Source organism: Myxine glutinosa, chromosome 11, assembly GCF_964187855.1.
Source record: "Myxine glutinosa chromosome 11, kmMyxGlut1.1, whole genome shotgun sequence".
Lineage (NCBI taxonomy): Eukaryota > Metazoa > Chordata > Myxini > Myxiniformes > Myxinidae > Myxine > Myxine glutinosa.
Genome location: NC_136271.1, coordinates 4,032,617 through 4,048,862, shown reverse-complemented (window position 1 = coordinate 4,048,862; position 16,246 = coordinate 4,032,617). Strand labels below are relative to the sequence as shown.

The window sequence follows — 16,246 nt, the reverse complement described above, 5'->3', positions numbered from 1 at the left end:
AGAATCCTATAGCAAGTCGTGACATGACAGATGCTTATACATCATTTTTGACAAATGTAGAACAGTTCAGAGACATTGATGCACTTCCAACTAACATCTACTTTGGCAGTGATGTTACTGCTGCAGATTTTGTAACCCACCATGCATCTTGGCATAAATCTTGCCATTTGAAATATAACGCACATTGGAAGACACAGGCATAAAGCAGTATCAGGAGTATGTCAAGAGTGTACTTGAAGATCGCAGCTGCTCTATACATGACCCAATCAAGAAGAACTCACTGGCTCTCTTCAAGAGACCTAAACCCAAGGCCCCGACAAAGCAGGGGAAGAAGATCAAAGTGCTCCAGAACAATGTGGCACTTTTTGGCCAGTTGTACATTGCCATGCAAAGTCGCGAGGGTGACCTGAAGGAATTCTTTGCCCATGAGATACAACCCTTTCCACCTTCTCTCTCAGACTTTGGTAAGCTGCATTTACCAAACACAAAGTCCGATCTACTGAAATGTATTGAGCAGCCCGAGCAGCCTGAGCCACCTTCAACCTATGACTGCATTGTACTGGATGGTGCTGTCATTGTGCACTGTCTGCCGACTACTGCAGTCAGCACGTTCATTGAGTATGCAGACAAGGTGTTCATCCCCTACCTGGTGAAGCAGCTACAGAATGCCACAAGGTTGGATGTTGTGTGGGACACATACATTCCAGACAGTTTGAAGGAATCAACCCGGGAAAAGAGAGGAAAGGGTGTGCGCAGAAAAGTGTCCGGCCAAACCAAGCTTCCAGGCAATTGGATGGACTTCCTCCGTGATCCAAAAAACAAACAGGAGCTATTTGCCTTTCTGACGTCCAAGGTTGCCGAGTTTACCTTTCCATCAGGCAAATCCGTGTACATCACATCAGGTGAATCTGTAGTATCCACAGGCACCATCAACGCCATGCTGAACTGCAACCATGAGGAAGCAGATACGAGGGTCATAGTGCACATCGTGCATGCACTAGAGCAAGATATGAAGACTATTAAAGTGCGCACTGTTGACACAGACGTTGTAGTCATACTTATTGGTACATTTTATGATCTCATGGTCACTCAGCCATTGGTAGACATCTGGGTTGCCTTTGGAATGGGTAAGAATTACAGATTTTACAGTATCAATGCCATATGTGACAGACTTGGGGAAACAAGATCACAAGCTCTACCAGTATTTCATGCCCTTTCTGGATGTGATACCACATCAGCCTTCCAAGGTAAGGGCAAGAAGTCAGCCTGGCAGGCTTGGCAAGCCTATGAAGACATCACAGAAACATTTGTGTATCTGGCTCGTCACCCCTTTGAGCTTCTTTATACAGACGCTGATCACTTCCAGAAGATCGAGAGACTAATCATCATCTTGTATGATAGAACAAGTCCCTTGAGCTCCGTCAATGAAGCAAGACAGGAACTCTTCTGCCAGAAGAATCGATCAATGGACAGAATACCACCCACACAGGATGCTATTCTTCAACATGCCCGGCGGGCATTGTACCAAGCCGGAATCTGGACAACCAGCACACAGACACAGCAAGTGGTTCCTTCTCCACAGACATTTGCATGGACCAAGGTGTCAGATGTATGGGTACCAGTTTGGATATCAATGCCAGAGGTTTCCAGAGCATGCAGAGAACTAATCAAATGTGGTTGCAAAGGAGACTGTACCACATGCAAATGTGGCAATGCCAATCTTGTCTGCTCAAAACGTTGTGTTTGCCCATGTATTAAATAGACAAGTAAATAAGAACATTGCAGATGTCTAGATTACTGAGAAAGTAAGGATTTGCACATTGCACACTGAACATTATAATATACTTTTGTTCAACAGAAATCCCCCATGCTCACTACTGAATGACCAAAGTACTTGTACACTCACTTTTTAAAAATTATTTTCTTTAAAAGTTGATGACTGAGGTCAATTATATCATGTAGTGGTTATAAGTTTCATGATTGTGTGGCTACAAATTCCCCTCATCCCAAGTGGGACTGGGAGTTTTTTTTTAGACCAGGAGTATTGTAATATATAAAGCTATATCAATATGCAGTACCAGAGACTTTTGGGGGCATCCTCATTTTTTCAAAAACAAATGACATACTTTGCTTACATGTACCTCCAAGTCGGCTTTTTTTTGTTTCAGTGTTTTGTTTTGATTAATGTGCAGCCTATATCAGGTGTACATATGTACTTAATAGTCTAGTCCAAGCTGGATCCGACCAGAAAGGATAACCATTAGGAGTGCAAAATATCGAGCCCAAGAATTGGGCGTGTCGCTTATTGGATGTCACGCCTACCATTACAATCAGTATCCACTATAAACCAATGAGAGGTTTAGAGTAAGTCTTAATCTAAGTAAGTCTATACACTATACCCGACCTCTGCTACTTCCAGTGTCTTAGATGTTTTCTTGTTATTTTTTTATTTTTTTTATTTATTAACTCAACTGGACTATGTCCAGCTGAGTTTTTGTCGACACCCAGTATCCGTCGTCCGTCTGTCTGTCGTCTGTAAACAATTCGACGTCTACGCTCTAAAAGTCACAAATATTGATGTAATTTGATGAAACTTGTTATGTAGCATCTTTAAGACGTAAACTAGTTTGGGATTGCATTTGGGCGTTTCACGCCCAAAAATGGGCGCGGCAGGGCGGCCATATTGAAAAATCAATTTTTGTCATATATTTTTAGCACATATAAACTATATAGTCTGTAGTTCCATTATGCATATTCTAACCATATTGATATAGACCCGTTGAGTTCAGGTTCCCTGGAACCTCTCTAGTTTTTATTTTGTTTTGCTTTATCTTTATATTTTTCTAACTTTCTCTTAGCCCCTTACCTAGAGTGGCTGTATGCCTTGTCTGGGGCAATATCCATGAAAAAAAAAAAAGATTACCTTTTTGAACAATCGCTAATTCTGTTTATAACACTAAACAAAAAAATTTGGAGGAATCCCGACATCCGTGAGGTAAGTTTTACTTACAGAACTGAGCGAAGATCTATTGTGCTCTACATACCCCACAAGGGTTGGGTTAATAACATGATCCTTTCTGCCACCAATGCAGCGTTTTTCGTAGCGAACTTTTGAAACTCGCTCCTGCTGTTTAACATGAAACGGAAAGGGAGGAAGCCCGGGTTGTGCTCATTTACCAAGCAGCTAGCTAGCGCTTGCCAAGCCAGCCGTTCATTAACGGTTTTGAATGGAGTGCTTGCTCAAATGCTTAAACCACTTGGCGATCTCTTCACAAGAAACTTGGTAAATGACCACACACCCAATGTTCTTGAGATCCGACCATAGATCGACTGTAATCGAAATACCCCAAAGAGGAATGACCCTTCCTGCCCCTCCCGAAGTGAGCGGGTGTACTTGTATAAATAAATAGCAATTTTAGGAGTAAACGCATGGTGTAAACCGCAAACCTTTTACTCCACAATAACATAAATTATCATGGGTGGCAGGGGAGGCAACAGGAAATTATGGATTGCTCCCATCTGAGTTTTTAAACCAGGATCGTGGTCGAGACAACTTCTCTAGTGCCTTTTTGCATATGCTTGTAGCATTTGGATTCTAATTCATCTGAAGGCCCAACGTAAAATGCTTCTTTGCTTCTTCTACATTCTTTTGTGACCGAAGGAACAATCCAAATTGAACATGCAAAATCTGAACATTTTCTGAACACGTCAGACGTTCTTGGTCAGCGAAAAGATCATTGTAGAGACTACGTGCCCGATCTATCATCCCATCCTCAGCGTAGGTACTTGCAACATGACACATTGGTTTTACAAATGCCTTTTCAGACACAGCATATGATTGCTGGTTAAAGTAAATTGATTTGTCCAATAAACATTGAATTTGAGCTTGTTTGGTCTTTGGTTCCATTCTCTCCCTTTTCAAAAGTTCCGCTTTCTGATAGTAAACTTTTCCCACAGTGGACAAAAGTGTTGGGTTGTTGGGGTTGGTATTCAAAGCATCTTGAGCGATTCTTATTGCTTCATTCAAACTTTCTGGAGAACTTTCACGTTCTAAAAATTGAGCAATGTACTTCTGGATGGTAGGATGGTTTGAGGCCTTGTGCAAGGCTTTCCCCAAGTGTAAATGTGCCTCTTCCATTTGCTGTTTAGCTTAACAACGGATTGCCAGATGTATTGACGCCATACTGTTTTCTGGGTCAAGTTCAAGGGTCCGCCTGAGAAGTTTCTCTCCTTCCAAAGGTTCTATCTTGGAACAATCAGATGAATTATATTTCCACTCGCAACGGCACAATGCAATGGCACATGCCAAAGTCCACTGGACATGATCTGGTCGACTTTTCAATGCTTCTTTCAAACACATTGCAGCGTTGTTGTAATGAGCAAACCCACAACGAAACAAGGTCCAGCCTTTCTCAGCCAGCACTTCTGGATTCACCGGTGAGGTACAATCTCCAACCTTGGTTTCACCGCTTATCTTCTGCACTTTTTTGAGATAACAATTGGCTTCTTGCTGGTTGTTCATTTGGAAATGGACCCAGGCATAATTGCTGTACAAGACCAAATTGTGTTCACTCATTTCTTGATGAGATGTCTTCCGGGAAGCTTCTTCAGCTGCAGCGAGGTGCTGCAGAGCACAAGGCCAACTATTCTTCATTGCAGCAATGAAAGCGAGGAAGTTGTGTGCTGCGGGATTCCAAACTTCAGAGTTGTATTTCAACTGGAATTCAATTGCTTCTTCGAACCATGACACTTCTCGAACAGAAGCTTCCAGGTTCCAGGTGAAGTGGCATTCCAGTTGTTTCAGCTCTGCTTCAAGACTTTGATCAACCATATCCGCTCCTGAAAAACATTGAGAACGAACGGGATAAATTTCCATGCAATCAGATTGCAGACCATCACCAGGACTTGTGTTGTGTCATTGATTGCGAATGAAAGATCTAAATTGTCTCGCTGCAAAGATGAAAGCAGGTAAAAGGTCTGTAAAGCTAAAATGGTCAAAACGTGTAAATGTTGAAATATGTAAAGGTCAAAAGGTCTAAAAGGAGTCGAAAGGGTCTTCAAAGGTCGAAGGGATCTTAAGACTTCCAAAAAGGTATAAAGGTCAAAGGGGTATAAATGGCATTAAAATGTCTGAAAGGTGTGAAGGTCTAAAAGGGAAGACAGGAGTTTTCGGGATCCAAAGGATATATTGGGTTATAAAAGGGCCTAACAAGTTCTAAAGGATCTTTGGGGTTGAATGGTTATAAAGTGTGTAATGGGGTCGAAAGAGTCTTACGGTTACAAAAGGTCATGGGGTCTTAGTTGTCTGTATGTTCTTAGGGGTTTTTTTTTTTTTTTTTTTTTTTTTTAAATATACTGAATCGAGTCTCGTGAAAGAGCTAACATTTACTTCACAAACAAATCAACCAGACAAACAAAATATATAAAAAGAGGGAGCGGAAGACAAGATGGGGAGAGAAGGGGAAGCACACAAACAACATTTGAGAGCATGGAGATGTGTAGGAGGGAGAGGGCTTGGGGGGAGGAGGCGTGGGAAGGGGGGGGGGGGGGAGTGGGAGAAGTATAAAACCCAAGGACTTCCAGGACAGAAGTTGGTATTTCAAAAAAGTGGAATTGGGGTGAAATTAGCGGGGGTAGAAAAGATCAAGGTTTTGGATGGGGGAAGATAAGAGATGGTGGTAAACAGCTGTTTTAAAGACCTGGAGGGTGGAGTGGGATTGAAGAGAGTGAGGGAGTTTGTTCCAGAGGCGGGAGAAAAGAGGAATGAAGGAGTGAAGGTGAGCAGAGAGTCTTGATTTTGGCAGTTTAACCATAAGAGGGTTGCAGGCAGATATTGTGCGACCTGTAGGAATATTTGGGGGACAGAGCCCATAGAGAGCTGGGGGGGGGGGGCAAGGCCAGAGAGGAGTCGGTATAAGACGGAAAGACAACCAACCTGCCTGCGGTGAGTGAGTGAGAGGCCCTTGGAGTTAGCTTCATCGCGGGAGATTCTAATGATTCTGAACGCTTTGGTTTCAACAGCGTGAAGACGAGCTAGGTGTGAGGCAGGAGCACCAGCCCAGAGGGGAGAGCAGTATTCCATTGAGCTGTGGATGAAAGCCTTGTATGTGGTGAGGAGCTCAGGTGTGCCAAGGAAGGACTTCGCACGATGGAGGATGCCCAGTCGGCGACTGGCTTTGGAGGCCAGATTTGAAATGTGGTTTTCCCCGGAAAGATCATGTGTTACATGGTCCTCCCGGTGACTACCTGGTCTCGGTGACCCCCGGACCGTGAGAGGAACTCCGCCAGAAAGATATACTATTTATGCGCTTTCGTAACGCAATCAATATGAATTCCAATCAATAAGACACCCCACACCAAGGATCCGGAACAATCAATGATATATTCCCCCAAGGAATCAACAATCAACAACCATCAACAATCCACAATTAACAATCAATCACCAATATGATTAAGATGGCCATCTTATATATGTGTGTCCCCTTTCCCCACTCCCGACCCCTTGGGTACTCACGACCCCTTTGGTCTCTGTCCCTCACAATGTCTCTGGGCCCCTCCTGACCAAGAGGATGGTCGGCTTCTCCGCACACGGGCGGTTGAACGAACCCCTGGCTGACGTGCTCCCAAACGTGCACGTCACGTACCGGGAATAACGGTGGCAGCGCGCACCTCCTTGCCAAGCAACGCGGGCAAAGCAACGCGCGGCTTGTCCAGCGCTCGAGGCCCAAGGTGCGACCCATACGCGTCCTTGTAGACAGTGAGGCGAACTGTGTAGGACGCTTGGTTCCGTGCACGAACCCACGGCAACTTGATGTGTCAAGGGGTAATTCCTTTCGCCAGATGGGTTTCCCAACGCAGCGTCAGACGCTGCTCGATATCGATACCCTCGCCTCGGAGCTCGGCGAGGAAGAAGAAGAAGATCGTCGCTTCTCCAGGACCTCGTGTCTTTTCCCTTCCGTTTCCTGTCTCCTTTTTCCCAGAAGGGCTCCTGACCCTTTAATCACAACAACCTTTAATCGACTACACATTGATACGCAAAGACCTGAATAGTAATTCACATGAATTCGTAACACATGGCAGATCGTGAGACCCAAAAGCTTGAGTGACAGAACTTCTTGGAGAGGATTATTCAGAAAGTGGATAGGAGGGTTGTCCAGTCGGTCTTTTCGGAGAGACATCGTGTGAGATTTGTCAGGATTGAAAGACATGTTCCACTTGTTTTGCCCAGTCTGTGATTTTGTCCAGGTCTGCAGAGAGTAAGGAGGCTGCAGACTGCCGATCTGAGGGATGAAGAATGGAGCGACAGAGAGTAGAGTCATCAGCAAAGAGATAGAGAGGATTTTCAAGAGTCAGAGAGATCATTGATGAAGAGCAGAAAAAGCACAGGGCCCAAAACACTGCCTTGGGGAACTCCAGCCTGAACAGGAAGAGGAGATGAGAGAAACCCATTCAGGGCCACACGTTGACTACGACTAGAGAGGAAGTCCGCCAGCCATGCGTGGAGATTTCCATGGATACCAAAAGAGGAGAGTTTGGTGAGCAGAGTGGGGTGCCAGACCGTATCGAAGGCACGTGATATGTCAAGGGAGACAGCTCTAATTTCCTGTTTGGCATTGAGGACCTCCATCCATTGTTGAGAAAGCAGAAGCAGCATGTCCAGAGTAGAGTTATCAGGTCTGAAACCAAATTGATGATCAGAGATCAAGCCATTGGAGAAGAGGAAAGATTTTTTATCTGAAGCGATGATGGATTCCATGACTTTGCTGATAATTGGGAGAAGGCTGATTGGTCTGTAGTTGCTAGGATCTGTTTATGCACATTTTTTGTGCAAAGCGGTGATGTTGGCAGATTTCCAAGCAGATGGCAGATGACCTTGAGCAAAAGAGAGGGTGAAGAGAACAGAGAGAGGGAGTGAAAGAGCGGAAGAACAGGATTTTAGGACCTGTGGGCTGATGCCGTCAGGTCCAGTTGCAGAATCAGAGTCGAGGGTTGACAGAAACTTTTCCACCTTGTCAGGAGGAAAGGACACAGAGTCCAGGAGCAGCTGGGTACGACTGGGTACGGTGGGTACAGAGAGAGATGGGTTTGGGACACACGATTTAGAGGCAAACACAGAGTTGAGGCATTCAGCTTTTTCACGTGCGGAGTCAGCCGTGTAGCCATTTGAGGTGAGGGAGGGGATAGAGGGGGAACAAACACCAGAAACAGATTTGACCAGACGCCACCAGAATTTGGAAGAGGGAGACAGATAAGAGAGTTCAGTCCTGAGAATGGAGAGATATTGTTTCTTGGCTCTCCTGAGGGTGGACACACACTTGTTTCGGGCTTTGTGAAAGGAAATGAGATTTCCTTCCGTTGGATTTGCTTTCCAGGAGACGAAAGCAAGTTGTTTCTGGGCAATAGCCTCACCACAAGATTCCGTGCACCATGGATGGGAGGAAGGGTATGACAACTGAAGACGAGATGGGATAAATCTGTGCATGAGAGAGAGCAATTTACTCTCTCTCTTTACAATTTACTCTATTTACTCTTTCAAACGGTTTTCAGGGTCTAAACGTTTTTAGGGGACAAAATAGTCTTCGGGGTCTTCAGGGTCTTAGGGTTACAAGGCATCTTAGGGGTTATATAGGGTCTTAAAGGGTCTTGGGGGGCCTAAAGAGTGTAAAGTGATATAAAGGTTCTAAAAGTGTCTTCGGGTTCTTGAGGGTCTTCGGGTTATATAGAGCGTGTGTTAGGGGTCTAAATGGGTTTAAAATATTTTTGATCTATATTTTTGCTGATGACTCCACCCTCTATCACTCCATATCTCACCCCTCAGATCGGCAGTCTGCAGCCTCTTCACTCTCTGCAGACCTGGATAAAATCTGGTCAAACAACTGGAACATGTCTCTCAACCCTGACAAATCTCACCCTCTCACTATGTCTCTCTGAAAGGACCGTCTGGAAAACCCTCCCATTTCCTCTCGAAGAAGATCCTTCACAAAAGCTTTTAGGTCTCACTATCTGCCAAAATCTTTCCTGGGAAAATGACATTTCCAAGCTGGCCTCCAAAGCCAGTCGCTGACTGGGCATCCTCCATTGTGCGAAGTCCTTCCTTGGCACTCCTGAGCTTCTCAACACGTGCAGAGCTTTCATCCGCAGCTTGATGGGATGGGATACTGTTCTCCCCTCTGGGCTGGTGCTCCTGCCTCACACCTAGCTCGGCTTCACGCGGTTGAAACCAAAGCATTCAGAAACATTTGAATCTCCTGTGATGAAGCTGATTCTAAGGGCCTTTCTCTCTCACCGCAGGCAGGTTGGTGGTCTTTCTGTCTTCTACCGACTCCTCTCCGGCTTAGCTCCCCCAGCTCTGTCTGTGCTCTGTCCCCCAAATATTCCTGCAGGTCGCACAAGATCTGTCAGCAACACTCTTCTGGTTCAACTGCCAAAATAAAGACTCTCTGCTCACCTTCACTCTTTCATTCCTCTTTTTCCCCACCTCTGGAACAAACTCCCACACTCTCCCACTCCTCCCTGCAGGTCTTTAAAACAGCTGCTCACCACAATATTGTTACGTTTGTGGGGGTAGAGGATAAATTACCACAGTAAAGGTAGGATTGTATAGTATTAGCATGGACCGTGAACGCGTAGGAGACATTTTGATGTATTAAGTAGGGAAAAGTGGAGCTTAAGGTTATTTATATAACTTCACATGGGGGGGCCTATGGCCATAAAACCCTCGTTACAACAACAACAACAACCTTCCATTGAAAGGATTCACCACAACCCACCATAAGTGGCAGAAGCCGAACACTCTCGATCGACGGCTAAACTCCGCCTTGAAAGGATCGTAACTGGTAGGCCACGCCCCGAGCTTCGTCATTGGTCGAGAGGACATGTGGTGTTTCGACAGAGCTCGGAGACTGGTCGAGTGACGTCAGAGAGCAGGGAAGGTTCAAGAGCAGGAAGAAGAAGACCCTCTCTCTCGGTCTGGCTCTTGTCCCTGTCGGTCGCTGTTGTGCTGGCGCTTCTGGCTAGTGTGTGCTTTGGAGGAGAGGGAAGGAAGAAGAGGAGCGCGTCTCTGCTCTCGGTGTGGACTCTCGTTTCTGCACGAAGGGAAGGTTTTCGTCATTGTTGATCCCTTCACTCGAACAGACTGGCTCAAACAGCTGGCATTCTTCGGTGCGCTGACGCTGAGAGAGAACGGTGTCGACAGTTTCGATCGTGAGGAAGGGGTGCGCTCGCGTCGTTGATCATTGCCATTGTGGGGCTTCGACGCGCGGTCCTTTCGTCAGCCATCCTCATCCTGCACTGCCGACCTGACCAGTTTCGACGACCACCAATCACCACAATCCACAAGCACAAATTTTGGACTAGAGCTGAGTGCCGGCCGGCTTGGGGAATTTTATTTTGTTTTATTATATTCCCCCTTGTCTGTTTTTGTGTCTGAGTGGAGACGTCTCACCCTAGGAAATGTTAGATTCACCTCCGCATTTATTTTATTCTTGCGTTTACTTTCATTCAATCATTATTGTTGCATTTTATTTGTCGTGTGTTTAATTGTTCGTGGGTTTCGGGAATCAACCCGTGTGCTTCGTTCGGGTAAGCACCTTGCTGCCCTCCGTCCGCGCGCCAAAAAGTACCGCCATTATTCGGAGTTCGCCTCGGATTAAGACCGTCCAGCTATTCGTCCGAGGAGGGTGTTCATCGGCCGGCCACGGACATGACAATATCTTGTCTTCCTCCATCAAAACCTTGATCTTTTCTATCCCTGTTAATCCACCCCAAATTAACCTCCTTTAAATTCTGTTTTCTTTCTTGATTGCAACTACATATGGGCAGGGTACAGCCCGAAGTACCCCGTGGGGGACCCCACTCCCTCTCGTCAAAACTCAAGGTGGGGAACCCGATCGAAGCAAGGGTGGAAATCACTCCATTTACGACGACGAAACGCCTGATGCCCGACGTGGAGATCGGTTTCTGAGGTTTGGGACATGGGATGTAGGGACAATGACAGGGAGATCAGGAGAAGTGGTGGAAGTATTGGTCAGAAGAAGAGTGGACAGATGTTGTGCGCAGGAGACGAGATGGAAGGGAAGTGGTGTGAGAATGGTGAAGGGTAGGCAGGGACAGAAATACAAGTTTGTGTGGCAAGGGTGCCCGGAGGGCGTGAATGGTGTTGGTGTCTTGTTTTGTGAGGAGTTTGTAGACAGTGTGGTGAGTGTGACTAGAGTGAGTGAAAGGTTGATGATGGTGAAAATGATGATTGGAAAGCTCTTGGTGAACGTCATCTCGGGATATGCTCCGCAGGTTGGTCGGAGCTATGACGAGAAGGACAAGTTCTGGTGTGCGATAGAGAAGCTGATGGAAAACGTGAAAGATGAGGAAGTTGTTGTGGTAGGAGGAGACCTAAATGGACATGTGGGATGGTGTATGGACGGTTTTGAGGGAGTTCATGGGGGTTACGGATATGGTGTGAGAAATGGAGAAGGTGAAAGGATTTTGGAGTTTGCTGATGGAGCTGATTTGTTGATTTGTAATAATCAGTTCCAGAAAGAGGATAATAAGCTTGTTACATACACGTCAGGTGGGTCGACGACAACCGTTGACTACCTGCGGGTGCGTAGGCGAGATAGGGGGCACCTCCGGGACAAAAAGGTGATCCCGGGGGAGGAGGCTGTTTCACAGAACCACTTGGTTGTCTGCGACATAAGGGTGAAAGGTGCGAGGAGAGCTCAGTGGGTGAAGTACCAACCGAGAATGAAGGTGTGGAGGTTGAAAGAGGTGACAGTGAGGGAGGCATTAAAAGAGAGGCTGAGTATGGTAGAGGATGATGTGGTTGAGCTTGAAAGTGGTTGGATGTCAATTAAAGATAGTCTGTTCGGAGCCGTTGGTGAGGTATGTGGATGGACAAAAGGACCACCGAGGCACTCGGAAACATGGTGGTGGGATGATGAAGTTGGAAAGAAGATTGACGAGAAGAGGAAGAAGTTCAAGGAGTGGCAGAAGGCGAAGGGTATGGGGGCAGAAAAGGCAGAACATGAAAGTTATAAGGCAGCCAAGAAGGCTGCAAAGAAAGAGGTAGCAAAGGTGCAGGAGGCATGTCGGAAGAATGTTCGGAGAACGCTTGGATTTGGAAGAGGGTCAGAGAGCGGTATTCAGGATTGCAAAGCAGATAGCGAAAGAGAGGTGTGATGTGATGGGGGTGAGTTGCTTGAAGGATGAAGTGGGACAAATCGTTGTCGACCCAGATGAAATTAAAGGAAAATGGAAGAGATATATGGAAATACTGTTGAATGCAGAGAATGAATGGGATGGCAACATCGAGAGTAACCCAGTTTTAGGACCGGTAGAGAAGATAACCGAGAAGGAAGTTGAGGAAGCGATAAAAGCATTGAAGAGTAGAAAAGCGGGAGGGCGACGGGAGTTGTGGGGGATATGTTGAAGGCAGCGGGAAATTGGGGTGTGAAGAGAATGACAGAGATCTGCAATCTGGTGGTGAAAGAAGGCCGCATTCCAGTGGATTGGGAACTGAGTACCCTCGTCCCTCGAAACAAGGGGAAAGGTGACCCTCTGGACTGTGGCTCGTATCGAGCGATAAAGTTATTGGAGCATGGAATGAAGGTATTGGAAAGGGTTTTGTAGAGGAGGATGAGGAAGAAAGTGAAGATTGACGAAATGCAATTTGGATTGATGCCAGGAAGAGGAACGACAGACGCGCTTTTTATTGTGAGGCAGTTGCAGGAGAAGTACATGGAGAAGAGGAAGAAGTTGTTCCTTGTGTTTGTTGAACTGGAGAAAACATTCGATAGGGTTCCACGTGAAGTAGTGACATGGGCATTGAGGAAGTTAGGAGTGGAGATGTGCATGGAAGTGACGGTTGCAAGAGTGAGATGTGTATGGAAGTTTCAGGAACTGAGTGGCGTGCTGACGAGGAGGGGAGTGTCATTGAAGCTGAAGGGAAAGGTGTATGCTGCATGTGTGAGAAGTGTTATGATTTATGGGAGCGAGACATGGGTAATGAACGTAGAGCAGCAACGAAGGTTGGAAAGGGTGGAAATGCGAATGGTTCGGTGGATGTGCGGAGTATCGTTGAGAGAGAGGAAGACGAATGATGAATTGCGAAAGATGATGGGAATAGAGCCTGTGATGGATGCTGTGAAGAGAAACAGTTTAAGATGGTTTGGTCATGTGTTGAAGAAGGATTAAATTGACTGGTTGAGAGGAGTGATGGAAATGAATGTAGAAGGAAGTAGAGGACGGGGAAGACCGAGAAAGACTTGGCTAAAGATGGTGGAAGAAGAAATGCGGGCAAGGGGGTTAAACAAGGGGAGATGCAGAAAATAGGGCAAAATGGAGAAGATTGTCATGGGGATGTGGAAGTGTAACTCAGTGTAACTTATTGATTGGCACTGGTAACTCATTGATTAAGACTGGTAACGAAGCAGATAGACGATTTCGTAAATGAATGCCAAGAATGTGCACGAACATGGTAATCTCTTGTCCACCTGGTCACAGCCCCAGGCTGGAGCACCCCCCTATTGTTTGGTAAATGGAACTCGCAGCAGGAGGGGAGCGAGCTGGTGCCAGTGGGGTGAGCATGCATGACCTCGGGGCATTTGCGGAGAAGGGATTAGCGCGACAAGGCCCATATAAACCAGAGCAAACTATGAGTCAGGAGACTTGTCACCAGAAGCTCTGACCTACGGAACGGAACGGAACCCTGTGAACAGCGCTGAGAGAGGACCGGCCGAAGAAGAAGAACCAACGACTTGAATTAACAATCCGTTTAGCTATTGTAGTCTTTATTGAATTGAAACAAGTGACTTAGTAATTATAATAAATCCTTACTTTATAAAGCTGTTTCGGTCATATTGGAGTCTCCTGAGTCTTAACACATTCTCCGACAACTTGGTGGCTACCGTACGTGGATCAAGTGGACATCGCCAAGGTAAGCATGGCTTCTTGTGGATTGACCATTATGATATACGAACCTGTGTATAGTTATTTTGTATGTATATGGAGAAATTGGTGTTTGGGCTTCTCCACGCACTATTGGTGCAGGAGAGCCCTCAGAAGGAAGATATAGATGAGACCTTTTGGCTCCGGTGATGTGCTCGTGACACAGAGATCCATTTGAGTTGGTCTAGGGTGCTGGGTAGTGGATCACAAAGAACCATTGCTGAGCTGGTACTCCCGGGTGCTGTGGCTACTACCCAAAGAACCATTTTTTTGTATGATTAAGATGTAACGATCTTAACGATCGTCCGAGGTAACGTCCTACAAAATGTCTGCTCGTTCTTTTTCCTTTGAGTCGTAATCCTGTTGAAATCTCATTTACAAAAGCGGAGTTAGTACGCCGGGGAATGATCGAGGTCCTTGATGGCAAATCAGGAATAGTGAATAAGCGGACAAAGTCACGGATGGAACGTTTTAAACGATTGTAGCTATTATTCGTGTTTTTTCTCATGATTTCTGTAAAATACGTATTTTTTCTGCGCTGTGTAATTCTTCTGACACGCGCCACTGATGTGCGCGAAGCGAACGAATGTCTGCCTGCATTCGCCTGTGTGATTGAGACTGCGTCTTTGCGAAGATTAGTGCATAGTCACACGAATACGCTGGTTATTAAGGGCCTTGCTGTGAACTGGGAGCGGATGGCCCGTGAGTGCACCATGAGACCATCTGCCTCCAAGTCGTGTAAGGCCGGTACACTCGTTTACACACCCGTACACGTGTAAAGTAGTTTACACTTGTTTTTTTTTTTTGCACTTGCTCAAAGCACGCGACTTGCTCGGCGTGCGACAGGGAGCCGGGAAATGGAGTTATATTTATATATATATATATTTTACCTCATTCCAATTTATGGTATTGCGACAAAACGGCTTATATCTTTGGAACGACTGGTCGGATTTAGACAAATAAAACGGAATTGTGTAGGACGAAAGCCGTGGGTCCAAAGTAAGAAGGAAAAAAAAAAAAAAAAAAAAAAAAAAGGGTGGCGGAGAGGAAATTTTTTTTTTTTCAGTTTTCCCGCCATGTCTAAAACTCGTTTGATTACAATATAAATTAATGACAGACAACGCCATCTCATGCCGGTCCAGAATTATTGTGAAAGATGGCGATTGGATGAAAATTGCATACCGACACGCCCTCACTGTCCCTCATTGTCCCTCATGTTCATTCCGGCTACCTGTCTCTTGCTCCCGCTCCTTCCCCTCCCTCTAGTTCCCATTGTTGCAACGTTTTGCTCCAACGTTTTGGGAACATTCAAATGTTGGGTTTTGCTAACGTTTCCACAACGTCGCCACAACGTTTCACTTTCGTTGTTGCAACGTTTTGCTCCAACGTTTTGGGAACATTCAAATGTTGGGTTTTGCTAACGTTTCCACAACGTCGCCACAACGTTTCACTTTCGTTGTTGCAACGGTTTGCTCCAACGTTTTGGGAACATTCAAATGTTGGGTTTTGCTAACGTTTCCACAATGTCGCCACAACGTTTCACTTTCGTTGTTGCAACGTTTTGCTCCAACGTTTTGGGAACATTCAAATGTTGGGTTTTGCTAACGTTTCCACAACGTCGCCACAACGTTTCACTTTCGTTGTTGCAACGTTTTGCTCCAACGTTTTGGGGACACTCAAATGTTAAGTAAATCGGATAAGAATTCACGAGTTATTTAATTATTAGCGATTAATGAAGTACTTATTTAATTAATTACATTTCTTATTACATTACAGTAATTACATTACAGTAATTACCTGAGGTAATTACAGTAATTACAGTTCCGGTAATTACAGTAATTACAGTAATCATTACAGTAATTGCAGTAATCTTATTACAGTAATTACATTACATTAACTCAGGCACCTTTTGAGTAAGGAAGCTGATATTTGGACATGACACTGACCAATTGATGTGGCTGTCAAGGAAAATTTTGATTTATTGATTAATCATTTAATAAATTAACTTGTTGATTTATAAATGACTTATTTAATTAAAATTCCTCAGAGATACATCTTCGGATGAGATACTTGCAGATTGGTTATGCTATGAGCCAATTGATTAAGGAAAATATTTTGTGATGGCCATATTGGCAATTTCGTGACCATATTCGTGGCAACTCAGTTAGTGCCACTGCACCTTTAAAATGCATCCCTGCGTTCATTTTTCGATCGATTGAGTTGAAATTTTGAACAATCGGATCTGGACTGTCGTTATTAACGACTCTAGCACGCACCCGTCCAATCAGGATGGAGCGGTATGGTC

The 16,246-nt window shown here is 45.3% G+C and overlaps 2 protein-coding genes across 2 annotated transcripts in view; one reads left to right on the top strand and one right to left on the bottom strand.

Annotated features, from left to right (window-relative positions):
- LOC144888279 (ATP-dependent clpX-like chaperone, mitochondrial) overlaps positions 1-16,246 on the top strand; it is a 343,583-nt gene that overhangs the window by 220,796 nt on the left and 106,541 nt on the right. The gene's annotated exons all lie outside the window — the stretch shown is intronic.
- LOC144888164 (interferon-induced protein with tetratricopeptide repeats 3-like) overlaps positions 2,796-16,246 on the bottom strand; it is a 28,612-nt gene continuing 15,161 nt past the window's right edge. Inside the window, exon 3 of the mRNA XM_078786357.1 lies at positions 2,796-4,839. Coding sequence (XP_078642483.1) covers positions 4,151-4,831 — 681 coding nt within the window. The 5' untranslated portion in view covers positions 4,832-4,839 and the 3' untranslated portion in view covers positions 2,796-4,150. The remainder of the gene's footprint in view (positions 4,840-16,246) is intronic.